This window comes from Convolutriloba macropyga, chromosome 8 (assembly GCF_964194025.1).
Source record: "Convolutriloba macropyga chromosome 8, txConMacr16.3, whole genome shotgun sequence".
Lineage (NCBI taxonomy): Eukaryota > Metazoa > Xenacoelomorpha > Acoela > Convolutidae > Convolutriloba > Convolutriloba macropyga.
The window spans coordinates 22,321,999-22,342,722 of NC_134475.1; the positions used below are offsets into that span (position 1 = coordinate 22,321,999).

At 32.9% G+C, this 20,724-nt stretch overlaps 3 protein-coding genes across 3 annotated transcripts in view; 1 reads left to right on the top strand and 2 right to left on the bottom strand.

Annotated features, from left to right (window-relative positions):
* LOC142344588 (soma ferritin-like) overlaps nt 1-20,724 on the bottom strand; it is a 145,024-nt gene that overhangs the window by 48,351 nt on the left and 75,949 nt on the right. The window lies entirely within an intron of this gene.
* On the top strand, nt 1,229-1,921 carry LOC142344984 (uncharacterized). Its single transcript, XM_075397068.1, has one exon. The coding sequence runs from the start codon at nt 1,229-1,231 to the stop codon at nt 1,919-1,921; it is 693 nt and encodes a 230-aa protein (XP_075253183.1).
* The window catches only part of LOC142344986 (uncharacterized), a 130,962-nt gene continuing 121,641 nt past the window's right edge, over nt 11,404-20,724 (bottom strand). Inside the window, exons 12-13 of the mRNA XM_075397069.1 lie at nt 15,686-15,721; nt 11,404-12,159 (exon numbers count right to left, since the gene is read on the bottom strand). Of these exons, the coding sequence (XP_075253184.1) occupies nt 11,826-12,159; nt 15,686-15,721 (370 nt within the window). The 3' untranslated portion in view covers nt 11,404-11,825. The remainder of the gene's footprint in view (nt 12,160-15,685; nt 15,722-20,724) is intronic.

Sequence of the window (20,724 nt, forward strand, 5' to 3'; positions counted from 1 at the left end):
CAAACAACAAAGCCAGAAAACCATTGCCAGCAGAACAGATCCAACAAAATCCGATACCAAACGCTACTCACAGAAGAGGAACCTATCATCAAAAAGATGTCAACAGAAAAAGTCGGAAGCTGCAATAGCATCTGAATTTCAGTCACTTCAACTCAGCTCTTCAGATCTTTACCTCGGACGGATTGCCATATACAGCCTGATTCAAAAACTTTACTTGCAAGAGTTTGATTCCATTGTTAGTCAATCATCTTCATCAATGACAGAAGGAAAAGGTAACAACATTCCGGAGAATGTGTATTGTCATAAAACCCTTGGTAAGGTTGAGGCAGGTAAAGTTGGTGAGGTTGAGGTAGGTAAGGTTGAGGTTGGTAAGGTTAAGGTAGGTAAGGTTGGTCAAGGTGAGGTAAGTAAGGTTGCTAAGGTTGAGGTAGGTAAGGCTGGTAGGGTTGAGGTAGGCAAGACTGGTAAGGTTCAGGTAGGTAAGCTTTGTAAAGCTCAATTAGGTATTTCAGATAAACCAACAAGATTCAACGATTTGCAGCAACAAGTAGGTAGAAGTGAAGAAGAATTGATCAACAGTACCACAAAACGAAGAATAAAGCTTTTGCCAAAAAGAGGACGACTTTTCAAACTTTCTCCCTTCTACGACCCAGACAATAAAGTTGTTCGCGTGGGCTGACGACTAGCCAATTCGCCATACAACATAGACAAGAAGTTTCCTATCCTTATTCCCAAAGATTCTCCAATCACAGTGCTCCTGATTCGGGAAGCTCATGCAAGGAACTTACATGGAGGCCCACAGTTAACATTGTTTTATCTTCGACAAACAATTTGGATTCCCGGAGGACTATCTGCTGTTAAAAAAATTGTTTACAACTGCAAGCCCTGCATTCGCCACGACGCCAGGATTCTTCAGCCTCAAATGGGAGATCTGCCAACAGAACGCGTTGTTTCATCATTTGCTTTCACCCACACTGGATTGGACTACTGTAGACCTTTCAGCATAAAAGACAGCAGCGGAAAATTGCAGAAAACGTATGTTGCCCTTTTTGTATGTTTCAGCACAAAGGCCGTCCATATGGAAACAGTGACAACGTTGACCAAGGAGGACTGTCTGCACGCCATAAAACGTTTTACAGCACGACGTGGACTGCCCGAAAATATTTATAGTGACAACTCAAGGACTTTCATTGGAACTCGGGGAGAAATTGAGTTTCGTAAATTATTAATGGACAGAGAATTCAAGGAACTGGTAGATGCCTTCACTACAGGACATCAGATAAACTGGTTGACAATTCCTCCACGGACGCCTCATTTCGGAGGTCTCTGGGAAGCCGCAATAAAATCCATGAAGAGACATTTTTACAGGACTGTGGGGACAACAAAGATGTCTTTTGAGAATTTCACAACCCTGATCACTCAAATTGAGGCCATCCTCAATTCTCGCCCACTTACAGCCCCCTCTAGCGATGCCAATGACCCCTCAGCACTAACACCCGCTCATTTTCTTATTGGACGCCCACTGACAGCTTTGCCGGAGCCATCTCAAGAAGACAACCGGACACTAAACAGAAGATTCAAAAGCATCAACAACATTGTCAGACAATTTTGGAAAAAGTGGTCCGTGGACTACTTGACAACACTTCAACATCGACCAAAATGGCAGGATAACAAACAACAGCACGCCGTCAATGACATTGTTATCATCAAGGAAGACAACACGCCTCCAATGCTATGGCCACTGGCAAGGATTACAAAAATATTCGACGGAAATGACAAGATAGTACGAGTAGTCCAAATTAGAACGCAAACAGGACTCTACATACGACCAGTAAGCAGACTGATACCATTGGAGAAGGAGAGACCAGAATCTCAGTTACCCAAATGGAAGACAGCGGATGACTCAATGGATGAGGATTGACAAGTCAGCAGCACAACCCAATTCAATACAACAAGACCGGAAAATAAGCGTTCCTTAGACAATGAGCAATCAATATTCAAATCAATATCATCAGCATTCAATATTTGCAATATTTTGAAGTCTGTCAAGCTAATAGTAAATCATTCACCTTCATGACATCAACGACAATGACAACAACCATGATGATGATGTTGATAATAACCACGAGCATGATGATGATGACAACGACAAAGACGACAACGATGACGACTACGACGACGAAGATGACAACAAGGCAAACAAAAATCAATTTTCAGAAAACAATTTCCTCGTCAAAAATTTTCTGTGAAATGTCTTGTGTCAAAAGGTCTCAAGTAACTTCAATATTACTTTTCAATTGAACTCGTTCAAGGAGGCCGTGTTATGTTGTGGTTAACAACCTTTTGACCTTCATATTGCGAGAGCTTCAAAACCTCAATTCAAGATGACTTCTTCAACAAACGCAACAATAAATTACCACGTGATTTGAACTAAGAAATCATAATTTCATCTGATTTTATCAACAACACTTGTTTCCTTTCGAGCTTGAGTTCTTCTTAAGCATAAAGCATTTAAGTCTTTAAAGCGTTTAAAGCAAGTTTAATCACCAAAAATAAGTGTTGCGACGCAACAATAACTATAACTTTAAATAATGGCACATTAAACCTAACCTGTCCAAAAAATTTTAAAGAGCATTTGATTGATTTTAAATGGCGAGGAAATAGGGTTAACCACAAATGAGCAGATTATCAAAACACAGAAGCTAGTAGGAGCTATTGTAATTAGAAGAATAAGGCTGAAAGTGCCATTTGTTGTTTTTATTTGAGGAATAAAATTAGTTCGTTTTTGGTGGCGCTTTGTGGGCTTGATCACTGTTCATAGCATTGTTTTAAGTTTTCATAAGTTGCTTGAATTCAATTTTTTAAAGCATGCTGAACATTTTCGATTATTTAGATGAATATCATTATGGTATATTTGAATTTAAAGCACTACATTTTGACTACTCTCTATTAAGGTTAAGCTCGTTTATTTAGGGGACCGTAATCTTTTCCGATTGATCTGAATACTTGGCAAAATAGTGTATTAATCTCATAATATTCACTACATTTTTTAACTACATCAATTTACAAGTCAGAAATCTTCAAGGGCATAATAAAATTTTGTTTGGATTACACTTCTCCAGAGAACGAAATTGGATTTTATTCTGATCAAACTTAGCAATAAGGTTCCTTGTTCCGACCCCACTGGTGGGGGGGGGAATATATACTCAAATGGGTTTTTTTGTTCAGAAAATTTTGGCCGATCGATATATTCATCGTAGAGAAATGTGAGCGGTATCATTAAAACGCTCATCCAGCGCAGAATTTAAAATTGATAAGATTTTTACGAAATTCATATTTTTCGAGGAGTTATCGAAGTTGAAAGTTTTGAGTGAACACGTGATATTTGCATGATATTGTTCACTTTTAGCGTAATTTTTGTTCAAATTAAGGCTTTTCTATAAAAATATCATTTCATTTCAAAAATACAATTTATGCTACAAAATGATTCAATTTTGTGTTACCAATAGAGCGATAAAATGCTAGTTCTGGTCCCATAAGGAAGTTTACTATAAAAAATCTCGAATATCATTTGATAGCTGTTTTTTTAAGAAAACTTTTCATATTTTTTTTTGTTTTTTATGTCACTTAGAGACTATTCACTTTTCATATTGAGGTTGCGTTAATGACAAACCTCATTTGCAGTCAAATGATACCCAATGAACAAAAAATTCGTTTTCAAGGAAACGCTCGTGTTTTTTTGTCTTCGACTTTTAGTTTTCGTAATTTTAAATCAAATTTTGATTTTCTTTTTGAAGTTTTACCAAACTTTTGTAGTCCTATGGCAAAGACTTGTTGATGAGCATTAAATTAACCATCTTTGAATGGACAGCTAATGGCTGTTAAGTCTTTGAAATGATTTTTTGAGCATTTTTTTAAATATTAACCAATCATGAATTTGTTTTCGTGAATTGTAAGTCAATCTCAGTAATGACAGGCCACCTACCTTTCTACTGCAACCGAAATTAATCTGGTTAGCGGTTCTTCTAACTATTTGATGTACGACTTCAAGGCAACAAGATTTCAAAATTTTAAAAGTCAAGGCAACTCGGTAATTTGCAGTTGCACATAAGGTTCCGACCCCGCTCATCCACAATTTTGGCATGATTGTCTACCAAATGAGGAACAAAGAAAAAACCAAAAAATTCAATTATTTTTTTTTTAAAATTGGTATATGAACAAAAAAATAGCCTCCAAAGCAAAACACTCAGTGGTGGAGTGAATAATGGGGCATTAAATTCATGAGATGTGCAAATAGCAAGAAAGCGAGTCAAGACAAACAGCAAAATCAAACAACAACAACAAAAATTAATTACATCAAAAACTTCATGTCCCTTTTAAGAAACAAAACTTATTAACAAAGTCAAAATAGCGTCAGATAAAACTGATATTAAATAAAATAATTGTTAGTTCACCAGAAAATATATGGGACTACGCAATAAAAAGGCTTGGTAACAATTAGACAATAAAGAACAAAAACAGTAAAGTTGTAAATTTTGCTTATTTTTTTTAAAAACAATTAATTTCAAAAGGAAAGAAAACCATTAGAAATCAGTTGAAATATCCCACAGATTGGCAACTACCAACTCTATAGAAAGAATTAAGGACTGCCGGTATTCAATTTTTTATGCGGTTACAAAAAGAACAACAAATAGACAACAAACAAAAAATCAATTAAAACTTGGCAGAAAACGCCTTCGAAACCGTAAAACCATACTATGGACCACCAAATATGTTCATTCGCACTTTCTGTGAGCACTAAAAATATATTATGTAACTTCTCTTGAATGAGGCTAGGTAAAAAGTAGATAAAAGTAAAAAAAATGCAAAATTAGGTAACACTTTAATTTTTTTTCGATAAATTAATTTTCAAAGACTTGAACGTTATTATTTACAGAATGAAATATTATATAGGTTCGTTTACTCTTCTAAAGCAAGCTCCCGAGAATTGAAATTATCCAGAATATGTCTTACGTATGCAAAAAGAACGTCAATCATGACAAAAATCAAAAATTATTTTACTTGATGCCAGTAAAATCAACGAATTCTCTAAAAACATTAGATTGTGTGGCACCAATCCCTCTTAAAAATTTTTTTTGACAACAATATTGTCACATTTGGCTCATAATAAACGAGGTAAAGATAATAAACAGACAATAAAAGGAGCAAAACTGCGAAGCTACAAAGTGTCTTTTTTTAATTTAAAAAACAATTGCTTTCAGAGTCATGAAAGCCATCAGGCATCTACTAATATCAGAAAATCGGATAATCTATTCGTCCATAAAAAGCCCAAAAAACTGGCCCATTGATGTGGAATTTTCATAAGTCTAATAAGACAAAGTAAAAAAGTCAGCTGAAGACAAAATTTAAAATAATTCAAATAAATTCTTCGAGAAAGTAGTGTCGGAGCCGCTAAAATCATTATCTATATCTTCCAGGATTTTAATAATATCAATTGTGCTTTATTTTGAAAAACAATATTGTAACATACGAACTCTCAATAACATGATAATGTGACAAAACTAGAAAACGAGAGAAATGGGCAAATACCTAAAATATTTTTTTTAAAAAAACTGGTAATATCAAAGCCAGAAAATATTAATTTAGGTCATAAAACCGCAATAAAGGTAGAATTTGATTTCAGGAGAAGGAAAAATCAGTCTTTCATTGCTGACAATAAGCTACAAGTTACACAAATTAAGAGATAATTAGAGGTAAATTCAATAATTTATTATTTATTTAAAAATCAAATAATTTTAAAAGTCAAAACAACCATAAGCTTTCATGTAATCAACTAGATACAACAATGTGGAGCTATTTAGGAATCAAATTGGACGTATGATTAGTGAGCTTTGGTTTAAAGTGTTCTGTTATTTAATTAACGTAGATCGATTTCTTTTTAAAAAAAAGACCGACTGGTTACAATCGGAATTATTTTTGGATTATACCAGTCCAAGATTGGTCAAAAACAAGCGCTGCTAAGGTTGTTTGTCTATTAGGAACGCTTAAATATTCGAGTGTTCCAGATATTGATATTTTGTTAGTTAAAAACTGAAAAATAGTTGCCGCGTTTTTGATAATCAACGAATAAATGTATTAAATCCGCAAAGTTTTAATTACAGAGCACTCTCAACAAAATATGAATTATAAAAAGCCCCATTTTGGGTCTAAAAAGATTGTGTTCGTAGTTTTAGAGTCTGTACATCCTGTAATTTTAATCAAACTGGACTAAAGAAACTTATTTCGTGCTGTTTTTGATGAAAAAGATTTTAATTTGAAATATTTAGCCAGAATTTTATAACAAAAAAATTAATAAAAATAGCCTACTATAAAATTTTTTGACTTTGTTACAAATCAACAATTTTTTTTAAAAGAAATAACAAACATAGCAAAATTGGCGAAGTTTTAGTGAAAAATTCCGGAAAATGAGAATAAAATCTCACCGGAATTCACTCTACTTTCTCAAAATTTAAACCTCGATAACTCCCTGTAAAAATTGAAAATTAAAAACATTTTTTCAATTCCATATTCTACGCTGAACAAGCTTTCTAATGATACTAGTCTCAACTCTCTACGATGAATATATCGATCGGCCAAAATTGACTGAACAAAAAAAACCCATTTGAGTATATAGTTCCTTCCCCCTCAAGAGGGATCGGAACAAAAATTGGACATTTTCGTGTTATTGGTCCCTCTTGAAATCTTATCACATTATCATGGTATTGATTTCCCCATTGGCTTAGAGAAAACGTGCAATGGATCATGGTTAAAGTTTCCAGAAAATTGTTTATGGTTTAAATGGCTTCGACACTTTCTTCTCGCACTTTTCTTTTGAATTCTTGGTTTTGCCTGCATTTGTTGTTGTTTTCATAATCATATGACTTATTGTGACGTCTTATTGATAACCTATGCATGACAATTATCCTTGTCCTCAAATCGAGGCATAACTGAGCTTGTTTATTTGCTTCCCTTCAAAGCTATTGAGCTAATGCCTGTTAAGACTTTAAAAAATTTTTCTCGAGAACTTTTTTACCATTAACCGATCCTCAACTTATATTCGAGAACTCATGAACTGCAAGTCAGTCTCAGTAATAACTGGAACTCCTTCCGTTCTACTTCAACCAAAAATAATCCAGTTGGCGGCTTTATCTTCTAACTATTGGTGTTATGACTTGGATGCACGAGTTTTCAATTTTTTTAATTTTTAGATTTTTTTCGTAATTTTGGTTCCTTTCGAAATCCTATTTCTGCTAGTTGCATTGTCATAGAGAATACGTTTATTAGATCATACATACAGTTTTCAGAGAAAAGCCTATTGTTTAAATGGCATCGACACTTTCTTTCGCACTTTTCTACTTAATTTTCGGATTTTGACTGTATTTGTTGGTTTTCATAGTCAATGTCTTTTTATGATGTCATATTGATGAATTACAAATGAGAAACACCCTTGTCGTCTCATCAAGGCATAACTTAGCGTATTTGTTAGCTTCCGTTAAAAGCTATTGAAATTAAGGGCGTTGATACTACGGGTTTTCTCAAAAATTTCGTGGTTTTAGTATATTTGTTCAAGTTTGTTGAATTATTGGTGTCAAATAATCACAATAAGAAGCCCATTGCTGCTAAAAAATTCATTAAAATTAGAAAATATTTACTGTAAAGTTCTTTTTTTATAGCTTGGACAGCTTTCTCGCACAATTTTTTTTTGAATTTGCTGTTTTTGCTTGTTTTTTTGTTCTTAAGGTAGCCGTAAAATGCTGACCAGTCTCATAGGGTTGTACTTTAGGATTGAATGAATGATGTTAAATGAGGCAGTCGGTTTATAGCAAATAGTCTTAAAGTTTATGATTTTATTCAATTTATTGAATTTTAAGGATTTGTCAATTTTTTTTAGTGTTTGTTGTTCTTTTCGTCAGTTTGTATATTATTCTCATCATTGAGAGGTCCCATACAATTGCTCGGATTTTAATTGTTAACATGTTTAATAAAAATATGACATAATTGATGTTTTGTTTGTTAGACAAAATGCGTTTCCATAAAAAGTTATATCAGTGGTGTATTTGTATATTTTTCTTTTCCTTTAGCACAATCGAGTAATAACAGAACCAAACGATTTTCAAAAATGGCCTTATTGATTTTACTATTCATTAAGTATAATTTTAGTTGAATTAGTATAAATAGAAATTGAATTAAAAATACATAATTTTCAGATAATAGCTAATGATTTTAATGGCTCTACTAATTTGTTTTTACGCAATGTTTGTAATTTGTTGTTCGTAATTTTTTGAGCTTTTCTGCATCTTTAGTTCATTCCGATGGCTTATTCAAAACAAAACAGGTCCTATTGGTTTCATTGTGACTTTTTATAAAAAAATTATCAAGAATTATTTTGTAAAAAGCTAATGATTTTTATTTGCTAAAGACTTGATATGGTTTGGTTTAAAAAATGTTGATTGATTTTTGAGTTTATCTCATTATTTCTTATTGTTGTCGACTTGTTACCTATTCTTATTAAGGAAAAACCCCATCTGCTGTGTAGTTAGGAAAAAGTAAATTTGTGTAGTTTGGGTTCTGTTTGATTGTAATTTGACGTTGTCACTAGGTGCTTTTAAATTTAGATATTGATTTTTTGCCCTGAAATTTTTGTTTTTGCTTTTTGTTGTTGTTGTTTTTTCCGTAGTCTTTTTAATGGCAGATCCCGTTTTAATGAGGCATGACATTATTTATTTCAATTATTCGTTTGGTTGTGTAACGATTTTTTTAAACTCAAACATCCATTTTTGATTATTTATTTGTTAAAAATGTAAGTCAAAAGACATTTAAGTCGAAAACCTAGATGAGCGCGGGTCGGAACATCATGTGCGAACGCACATTAACGAACCTCCTTGTTTTATCACTGATTTGCTTTTTTATTGCAAGCAATAGGGAGATTGTGTCCACTTTTCGATTTTGCATTGATGGTGCTTATCATAGACTTGTTCAATTTTTGTCAAAGCTCATACTTTTTTCCCAATATGTTCTTTTGCCTTAGGTGCTGCAACATGACTTGAGGTAGGTTCTAGAACATTATCCATTGGGCAGGCGTCTGCCTGGTTGTTTCCACCAACCTTTTTTTCGGTAACTTGCTCAAAACGTTTCGACAAAACGTTTTTTTCTTTTCAAGTTTGCGATGTTCAAAAATATCATGTATCAAAGTTCTGTTTTCAGATTTTGCGAGTCTTCAAGGCATCAAGGAGGAGAATGAAGAACAAATTTATAGCATACCGAAATTTTTGTGAACAGAAAAAAAGGGTTTTTCTTTATGTGGCTCAATTTTGAATCTCACATGAAAAAGCTATACATATGGTCGTGACTTCAGATGTCGTGGCATTTGAAATAATCTCTCTTTCCATCTGGTTGCGAAGCAGTTCTAGTCTAGACATCAACGTATAACAATAAAGACTTTGAAAATCTATTGGGGAGGATAGTACAGAATTGACTACCTGGTTCAGCAAAGGTCTTTTCATAACAAATTAGGATTGAGTGCATTCTCTTTACAGGTTGAGCAAGAGTCTTTTTTATCAACAAACTTGATTCGATGACATTCTCACAGGTCAAGTTACTGATTTTTTAAGCATTATTAATAGTTTCTTTCATTTTTTCTTTGGAGGCGCAGGCGTCCTCGAGCAACACCAAATTAACCTTGCAACAGACAACCCAACCTACAATAAGTTAGAATTTTGCTTTAAAAAACTTAAGAAGAACTGTTGCACGTTGATCTTTCAAGATTGGTTGCACGTGAACTACAATGTGTTGGATGATTTAACGAATTCAACGAATGACTACCCCAGACAAGATCAGATAATTATCTTGCAAGATTGCAAGATTCCTGCAGCTTATGAAATTTCGGTTCTCTCTTTGGCACCTTCTCGGTGGGCGCTAACAATGCTGGCCATTATTCTGACATCTCTTTGAATTCTTGTAACTCTTGATTTATCAGAATACGATTCCTTCATTGAACGTGCTAAAAATTGGATTCTTTAAATTCGTCAGATCCATTGGAAAATTCATCAGAACTGGGAAATATTTTAGTCCAATACCGTTGCCAAATATCGTGCAGTCCTGTCGCTCATGGTGAGGCAAAAATTAATCCGGCTTGTCGGGCGCAGTTTTGCTTTCAACCAAGAAGAGTTACTGGTCACAAATATGCTCTAAATATGTGCAAACAAGTAATTTTAATTCAAAAAAAAGTTGTGAAGTCTAAAATCTGTACTAATAAGTAACCACTTGTCAGAGAGAAGTGTTATTATGAAAACGCATGCATTAAAATTATTTATTGTTGCTTCGGAAAAATTAGTTTTGCCAGCACCGCACTCAAAACATTATTATCGAAAGCCAAACAGGTCTAAAAACTTTGAATTTGAAATTTATAGACGAGAAATTAAATTTTTAATGGCAGTATGACATCAAAGTTTATGATTTGAAAAATTTTTCAACCCTAGTTGAGAAAATTTCGGTATTTAAACATAAGAAACCGTTGGTATCATCGTCTTCATCTATCCAAAAACGACGATATTTCCTGTGATTTTTGCTTCTGTATCGTCGTTTTTGTTCGGTAATAAACATAAAAAAAAATTCGGCATCGTCGTTTTCAAACGGAAGACATATTCGGTATCATCGTTTTTAAACGTAAGCGACAATCGGTATCGTTTAGAGAAACGCCATGATTTTTTACATATCCAGGTTTGAAAACCGGATTAGTTCAGCATACCGAACAAAAACCAGATTAGTTCAGCAGGTCGTGGACATTTTGAAATGCAAACAGCCGTCAAAAATTTTGCTTGCAAACTACAAGAAAGTATGTCAAAACTCAGTGAATGCGAATTAATCAACCGATTTCTCAGCAATACTCGACAAGTTTGTTACATTTTTGAATTCAAAGTTAATCAAGAAGATTTTACTCGTTCGTTTATTTTTGTGAATGACCTAAAAAAAAATTTTGAATGAATTTGCAGTCTTTCAGATCTTTTTTCTGAGAAGAACGTTTGAAATTCCTGCAAAAAGACCGTATCGTATCGTTTGACTACATTATATATATATATATATATATATATATATATATATATATATATATATATATATATATAGAAAATTCAAATTTTCTAATGGAAAAAACTGACAATTTCTTACGTCTTAAACCGAACATACCGACGATCTCTTACGTTTGAATACCGAACATACCGAATCTTTTGAAACCGAACATGCTGAATCTCTCCTACGTTGGAAACCCTCAAAACCGAACAAAACTACCTTACCGAAACTTTCTTACGTTTGATACCGACAATACCGAAGATTTCTCCCAAATTTTCGTTCATTTTTGTTCGGTTGTCTCAACTACGGAATATATCAGTTTTAGTTAGGCGAACTTATATATTTGTACATATCTCAGTGATGGTTTTGACATTGCCAAAATGACAGTAGTTTGCATATGACAGTAGATTCTCCCAATTTGTTCAAGATAAAGTGCGTCTCAATATAGCAAAAGTTACGGCCAAATATAGCAAAATCTCTCCGGCCTGAAGTCACTAGGAGAAAATCAGGCATTAATCGAGAAATAAGTTATATAAGTCAGAGTTTCTAATTAAGTTTGGCAGAGTCACGAAACATTGCTTGAACCAAGAATTTTTCAGGTTTTAAAATACCGGTTTAAAAATCTGGAACTGTATGTAGGAAAATTTGACATTCTAGAATCTGGTGCTTCAAGGATCTGGCATCTTAAAAGTCGCGTATGTCTTTCAAGTAGGGGCTCCTTAATTGGGCCGCTCGTATGGGTTGTCCAGTTTGAGCGAAGGGTAGTTCGAGAAGGCATCGGAGGGGTTGTCGGGACCAGCTTCCAAGTAATATTCATTCTGCTGAGACGAACGCGCTTCAAGACCAGGGTTATAGTAGCTAGTCCTTGGTTTTACCTGGTAGTAGCCTTCGTCTCCTTTTCCCTGGCAGTCTGTGATGTTGTCCATGACATTGTTGTAATTGTCCTTGTTGTTGTCGCTGTTGTTTTTGTTGTTGTTGTTGTTGTTGTTGTTGCTCCCGTATGCAACATGGAATAGGGGATTGAAGTATGTCCCGGTATCTGGACTTTCATACCTGAAGGGAAATCTCTCAGCATTCGATATTAATGCTTTGAACCAGAAGCTCAGAGACACACAAAGTGTAGCGTATCCGAGTTGACCAAAAATTACCAATTATAAGCAATATGAGGATTTTATGGAAACTGAACTAAAAATATAATGATCATATAAAATTGATTGTGGCTGATAAGGAGTCCAAGAGCCAACTTTAAGTTTTCAGACACCGTTCCTGTGCATTCTATTTCTCTTTAGTAAAATTTACTTGCCATAAACAAAACTTCTTAACAAAGTCAAAATAGCGTCGGATAAAACTGATATTATGTGAAATAACATTTATTTCACGAGAAAATATATGGGACTACTCAATAAAAAGGCTTGGTAACAATTAGACAATAAGGAACAAAAACAGTAAAGTTGTAAAATTCGCTTATTTTTTTAAAACAATTAATTTCAAAGTAATGAAAACCATTAGAAATCAACTAAAATATCTCTCAAGTGTAACATTACCAACTTTTCTATAGAAAGAATTAAGAACTGCCGGTATTCAATTTTTTAGGCGTTTGCAAAAAGAAGGACAAATAAACAACAAACCAAAAAATCAATTGAAACTTGGCAGATAACGCTTTCGAAACCATAAAGCCATACTATGGCCATAAAAATATGTTCGATTGCACATTTTTTGAGCACCGACAATGTATTATGTAACCACTCGTTAATAGAGCTAGGTAGCAAGTAGACAAAAATGAAAAAAAAATGCAAAAATATTAACACTTACTTTTTTTTCGAGAAAAATAATTCCAAAGACATGAACGCCGTTAATTACAGAATGAAATAATCAAATAGGTCCGTTTATTCTTCCAAAGCAAGCATTTGAAAACTGAACTCATCCAGAATATGTCTTACGTCTACAAAAAGAATGTCAAACATGACAAAAATCAAAAATTAGTTTACTTTTTTTCCCGTGTTGAAGCCAGGAAAGTCAACGAATCCTTTAAAAACATTTGATTATGTGACACCAATCCCTCTTGAAACCTTCCTTTGACAACAATAATGTCATATTTAGCTCATAATTAACGAGACTAGATAATAAACAGACAATAAAAGGAGCAAAATTGCAAAGCTACAAAGTGTCTTTTTTTATTTTAAAAAACAATTGTTTTCCGAGTCATGAAAGTCATCAGGCATCCACTAATATCAGAATATCGAATCATCTATTGGTCCATACAAAGCCAATAAAACTCGTCCATTGATGTGGAATTTTCATACGTCTAATAGGACAAAGTAAAAAAGACAGCTGAAGACAAAATTTAAAAAAATTCAAATAATTTCTTCGAGAAAGTAGTGTCGAAGCCGCTTAAATCATAATCTATATCTTCCAGGATTTTAATATTATCACTTGTGCGTTATTTTTAAAACCAATATGGTAATATACGAACTGTCAATAGCGTAATAATGTGACAAAACTAGAAAACGAGAAAAATGGGCATATACCTAAAAAAAATTTTTTGTGAAATCTAGTAATACCTAAAATGTGAAATCTTGTAATATCAAAGCCAGAAAACCTAAATTTAAAGCGTAAAACCGCAATTAAGGTCAAATTTGATTTCATTAGAAGGAAAAAGAAGTCTTTCATTGCTGACAATAAGCTACAAGTTGACCAAATTAAGAGAAAAATAGAGGCAAAGGTCAATAAGTCATTATTTATTTAAAAATCCAATAAACTTAAAAGTCAAAACAACCATAAGCTTTCAAGTAATCAACTATATACAACAATGCGGAGCTAATTAGGAATCCAATTGGACCTGTCAATAGTGAATTTAGTTTGAAACGTTCTGTCATTTAATTAATGTAGAAAAGATCGTTTTTTTAAAAAAAGACCGGCTGATTACAATCCGAATAATTTTTGGATTATACTAGTCCACCATTGGTCCAAAACTAGCCCTGCCAATGTTGTTTGTCCATTAGAAACGCTTAATTATTTGAGTGTTATAGATTTTGATATTTAGTTAGTTAAAAACACAAAATTAGGTGCTGCGTTTTTGATAATCAACGAATAAATTTAGCAATAAACGGCAAAGACTTACTTACAGAGCACTCTCAACGGATTTTGTAGTCGAAAAGCACCATTTTGAGTCTAAACAGATTGTGTTAGTGGTGGTTTGGTCTGTACTTTGTGTAAATTTAATCAAACTGAACTAAAGAAATTTATTTCGTGCTGTTTTTGATGAAAAGTCTAAACTTTGAAACAATTAGCCAGATCTTTTTGACAAAAAATTATTTACAAAAATAGCCTACATTAAAGTTTTTTTCTTTACAAATAAAAATCAACAACACTTTCTGAAAACTTTAACAAATTGTAGCAAAATTGGTGAAGTTTTTGTCAAAAATTCCGGAAATTGTGAATAAAATCTCACCGGAGTTCACTCTATTTTCTCAAAATTTAAACCTCGATTACTCCCTGTAAAAATTGAAAATCAGAAAAATCTTTTGAATTCCATATTCTACGCTGGACAAGCTTTCTAATGATACTAGTCTCAACTCTCTACGATGAATATATCGATCGGCCAAAATTGACTGAACAAAAAAAACCATTTGAGTATATAGCTCCTTCCCCCTCAAGAGGGGCCAGAACAATAAAAGTGAATGTCTATGGTCCATTTTATGGAATAAATCTTTATGAAAGCCTAGTTACCATAAAACGGACCATTTATGCTACCTTGCCAAACATAGCAAGAACATGAATTAATCGTTTCGGCTTTAATAAACAATATACGGAAAATACGGATCTATTCTGGTTCCCCCCCCCGAGCTTAGTGGGATTATACCTTTTACGCTTTTACGCCCCCCCCTCCCATCGCACGTGCTATTTCTTTGCATAGTAACGTGCTATATAAAAACATACAAGTCGGTTCTGGGGGGGGGGACAAAACAGAATAGATCCGAAAATTGTATAGTGGGGGGTAAAGTACCATATATGGCGCATTTTTTGGTAAGAAATCCGGGTATTTAAACAATTAAATAGACAACAAACTATAATCCTGAGTTCTCATTGTTCTTTTTGGGACTTGAAATTTATTAGCTGAAAAGCTTATAAATAATTAAAGAAGACATTGTATTTTTTCTCCCCGAATGGTTGAGAATGGCATCATTGGTAAAAACTTTTCTGCGGTTTTTTATCACTTATCATTGAATGATAATAACCATTTCAAACAAAACAATCTCCACAAGTTGGACACTATTTGAGGTCATTTTTGGAACTGTTTCATTCCCCCACGTGAACAAGCATGTGAGAACAAACTTATAATGCGTGTTTTTGAACGGATAAAGGTTATTTTTTGTAGCGGTGTGATTTAAAAAAAAACATGTGGCCATGTAGCCCTTATAATGTCATGTATCCAAGTGTCATTTAGCCATTATAATGATTTTATACCTCTAAATTTGAAAACAGTCGAAATATACAAGCGGAGGAAACAGTCAGAGTTCTCACATTTTCTAATAAATATAATTGAAACAAACTTGAGGAAAACTCTATAAGAACTTACTCAGCGCCCTCTGCCGTAGCATCTTTCTTTCTCTCACTAAAACAATGAAGAATTTGGTAAAGTTGCAGAGGAGCATTTCAGCGGAAGAAAATTTTATGGGGAAAAGGGAAAAGATTTTTTCATATGCCAAGACCATATAATGTTAGGATTGATTTGGCATTAGGTTTGTCTCCATGTTATCAGGTTACAGCAGAAGTTATATTTTTTTGGCAAATCTGTTCACAAACTCTACGCATACTTCTTGTTTCCAAATGTTAATTGGACATGCAAAATGTTATTTCATTTCTTTTTCAGGTGTTTTTTGGATTTTGAACATTGATACAACAAAAAGATCAAAGCTTAAGACATTGTGAAAGCAATCAGCGATAGATAAAATGCAGACTATATTACCCTAGTCGAGAACAAAAGTTAATCTTGCAAGATCTTGCAAGAATCTTGCAAAAAAAATTAATCTTGCAAGATCTTGCAAGACGGAGTTATTCTTGCAAGATCTTGCAAGACGGAGTTAATCTTGCAAGATCTTGCAAGAAAAAGTTAATCTTGCAAGAATCCTGCAAGAATCTTGCAAGATTAACTTTTTTTGCCCTCAAAAAATTCCCGGTTTCAAATTCCGAAAAGAAAAAAATAAATTCAACTGAAAGAGAACATATCGTTGGTACGCTTTTGAATCAGAAACCGCGATTATTTTTTACTTGTGTTTTAATGAATTACGATGAAGTTTTGGCACATCCAGAGTTTTTTTGGGCTACTGATTGCAAAATTCTGACAGTGTTTGTTTTATTGTCAGTTTTGATTTATTATATTGCATTTTGCGAGAAATAAACGACTTGATAATTTTCTCCTTTTCAATGAAAAATGACTTTTGTTGCACTTTTCAGCAAACTTCATAACAATTACCTATCAGAAAAAACGTCCTTATAGTTGTATAATGAAATGCCTGGTCGCCAAAGGATTGTTAGTGATAATTTGCAATGGTTTTTAAGAGTTTGCGCAATGATTCATTGAGTTTACTGAGCAAAAAAGAAGTGTTTTTTAAAAACAGGTTCTACAAGTTTTTCTTGAATATTATTCTTTTTTGGCACATCCAGAGTTTTCTGTGATACTAAATGCAAGGTACTGACGGAGATTGTCTTGTTTTTAACTCTGAGTCTAATAAATTGCGTTTTGTGCGACATGAACGGCTCAATAATTTACTTAATTTCAAAGAAAATTGACTGTTGTTGCATTTTTTTTTGCAAAGTTCATAGCAATTACATATTATGCAACAAGAAAAACGGTCTTTATAGTTGTATAATGGAATGCCTGGTCGCCAAAGGATTGTTAGTGATAATTTGCAATAGTTTCAAAGAGTTTGTAGAAAGATTCAATGAGTTTATTGAGCATAAAAGAACTGTTTTTTTTTTATAAACAGATTATACAAAGTTTTCTTGAATGTTATTCTTTTTTGACACATCCAAAGTTTTCTGTGATACTAAATGCAAGGTACTGACGGAGTTTGTCTTGTTTTGAGTTTTGAGTTGGTTAAATTGCGTTTTGCAGGACTCAATAATTTTATTCTTTTCAAAGAATATTGACTATTGTTGTAGAATTTTTGCGAATTTCATAACAAATACATATTAGACAACACAAAAAACGGTCCTTTTAGTTGTATCATGGATTGACTGGGCCTTCAACGTTTGCCAGTAATAGTGTGTAATTGTTTCTAAGAGTTTATAGAAAGATTCAATGAGCTTAGTTAGCAAAAAAAAGTGAGTTCGTTATAAACAGGTTTTACAAGTTTTTCTTGATTATGATGTATTTTTGGCACAACCAGAGTTTTCTGTAATACTTAATGCAAAGTAATGACGGCGATTATCTTGTTTTTAACTCTGAGTCTAATAAATTGCGTTTTGTGCGACATGAACGGCTCAATAATTTACTTAATTTCAAAGAAAATTGACTGTTGTTGCATTTTTTTTGCAAATTTCATAGCAATTACATATCATGCAACAAGAAAAACGGTCTTTATAATTGTATAATGAAATGCCTGGTCGCCAAAAGATTGTTAGTGATAAATTGCAATGGTTTTGAAGAGTTTGTACAAAGATTCATTGAGTTTACTGAGCAAAAAAGAAGCGTTTTTTAAAAACAGGTTCTACAAGTTTTTCTTGAATATTATTCTTTTTTGGCACATCCAGAGTTTTCTGTGATACTAAATGCAAGGTACTGACGGAGTTTGTCTTGTTTTGAGTTTTGAATTTAATAAATTGCGTTTTGCAGGACTCAATAATTTTATTCTTTTCAAAGAACATTGACTAATGTTGTATAATTTTTGCGAATTTCATAACAAATACATATTAGACAACACACAAAACGGTCCTTTTAGTTGTATCATGGATTGACTGGGCCTTCAACGTTTGCGAGTATTAGTGTGCAATCGTTTCTAAGAGTTTATAGAAAGATTCAATGAGCTTAGTTAGCAAAAAAAAGTGAGATCGTTATAAACAGGTTTTACAAGTTTTTCTTGATTATGATGTATTTTTGGCACAACCAGAGTTTTCTGTAATACTTAATGCAAAGTAATGACGACGATTATCTTGTTTTTAACTCTGAGTCTAATAAATTGCGTTTTGTGCGACATGAACGGCTCAATAATTTACTTAATTTCAAAGAAAATTGACTGTTGTTGCATTTTTTTTTTGCAAATTTCATAGCAATTACATATCATGCAACAAGAAAAACGGTCTTTATAATTGTATAATGAAATGCCTGGTCGCCAAAAGATTGTTAGTGATAAATTGCAATGGTTTTGAAGAGTTTGTACAAAGATTCATTGAGTTTACTGAGCAAAAAAGAAGTGTTTTTTAAAAACAGGTTCTACAAGTTTTTCTTGAATATTATTCTTTTTTGGCACATCCAGAGTTTTCTGTGATACTAAATGCAAGGTACTGACGGAGTTTGTCTTGTTTTGAGTTTTGAATTTAATAAATTGCGTTTTGCAGGACTCAATAATTTTATTCTTTTCAAAGAATATTGACTAATGTTGTATAATTTTTGCGAATTTCATAACAAATACATATTAGACAACACACAAAACGGTCCTTTTAGTTGTATCATGGATTGACTGGGCCTTCAACGTTTGCGAGTATTAGTGTGCAATCGTTTCTAAGAGTTTATAGAAAGATTCAATGAGCTTAGTTAGCAAAAAAAAAGTGAGATCGTTATAAACAGGTTTTACAAGTTTTTCTTGATTATGATGTATTTTTGGCACAACCAGAGTTTTCTGTAATACTTAATGCAAAGTAATGACGGCGATTATCTTGTTTTTAACTCTGAGTCTAATAAATTGCGTTTTGTGCGACATGAACGGCTCAATAATTTACTTAATTTCAAAGAAAATTGACTGTTGTTGCATTTTTTTTGCAAATTTCATAGCAATTACATATCATGCAACAAGAAAAACGGTCTTTATAATTGTATAATGAAATGCCTGGTCGCCAAAAGATTGTTAGTGATAAATTGCAATGGTTTTGAAGAGTTTGTACAAAGATTCATTGAGTTTACTGAGCAAAAAAGAAGTGTTTTTTAAAAACATGTTCTACAAGTTTTTCTTGAATATTATTCTTTTTTGGCACATCCAGAGTTTTGTGTGATACTAAATGCAAGGTACTGACGGAGTTTGTCTTGTTTTGAGTTTTGAGTTGGTTAAATTGCGTTTTGCAGGACTCAATATTTTTATTCTTTTCAAAGAATATTGACTATTGTTGTAGAATTTTTGCGAATTTCATAACAAATACATATTAGACAACACAAAAAACGGTCCTTTTAGTTGTATCATGGATTGACTGGGCCTTCAACGTTTGCCAGTAATAGTGTGTAATTGTTTCTAAGAGTTTATAGAAAGATTCAATGAGCTTAGTTAGCAAAAAAAAGTGAGTTCGTTATAAACAGGTTTTACAAGTTTTTCTTGATTATGATGTATTTTTGGCACAACCAGAGTTTTTTGTAATACTTAATGCAAAGTACTGACGGCAATTATCTTGTTTTTAACTCTGAGTCTAATAAATTGCGTTTTGTGCGACATGAACGGCTCAATAATTTACTTAATTTCAAAGAAAATTGACTGTTGTTGCATTTTTTTTTGCAAAGTTCATAGCAATTACATATTATGCAACAAGAAAAACGGTCTTTATAGTTGTATAATGGAATGCCTGGTCGCCAAAGGATTGTTAGTGATAATTTGCAATAGTTTCAAAGAGTTTGTAGAAAGATTCAATGAGTTTATTGAGCATAAAAGAACTGTTTTTTTTTTATAAACAGATTATACAAAGTTTTCTTGAATGTTATTCTTTTTTGACACATCCAAAGTTTTCTGTGATATTAAATGAAAGGTACTGACGTTGTCTGTCTTGTTTTGATCTTTGAGCTTATTGAATTGCGTTTTGCGTGACATAAAGGACTCAATAACTTTATTCTTTTCAAAGAAAATTGACTATTATTGTATTTTTTTTGCAAATTTCATAACAATTACATATTAGACAACACGGAAAAGGTCCTTTTAGTTGTATCATGGATTGACTGGGCCTTCAAAGTTTGCCAGTGATAATTTGAAAACGTTTCCAAGACTTTATAGAAAGATTCAATGAGTTTAGTTAGCAAAAGAAAGTGGTTTCGTTATAAACAGGTTTTACAAGTTTTTCTTGATTATGATGTATTTTTGGAACATCCAGAGTTTTCTGTAATAACTAATGCAAGGTACTGACGGCGTTTGTCTTTTTGTTAGTTCTGAGTCCATTAAATTGCGTTTTTTGCGACATAAACGGCTCAATAATTTACTTCATTTCAAAGAAAATTGAATTTTGTTGCGTTTTTTAAGCAAATTTGTTAACAGTTACCTATCAGACACCAACAAAAACGGTCCTGTTAGTTATATTATCAATTATCGGGGCCTTTATTGTTTGTCAGTGATAATTTGCAAAGGTTTATAAGAATTTATAGCAACATTCAATGATTTTTTGAGCAGAAAGAAATGTTTTCTTTATAAACAGGTTTTACACGTT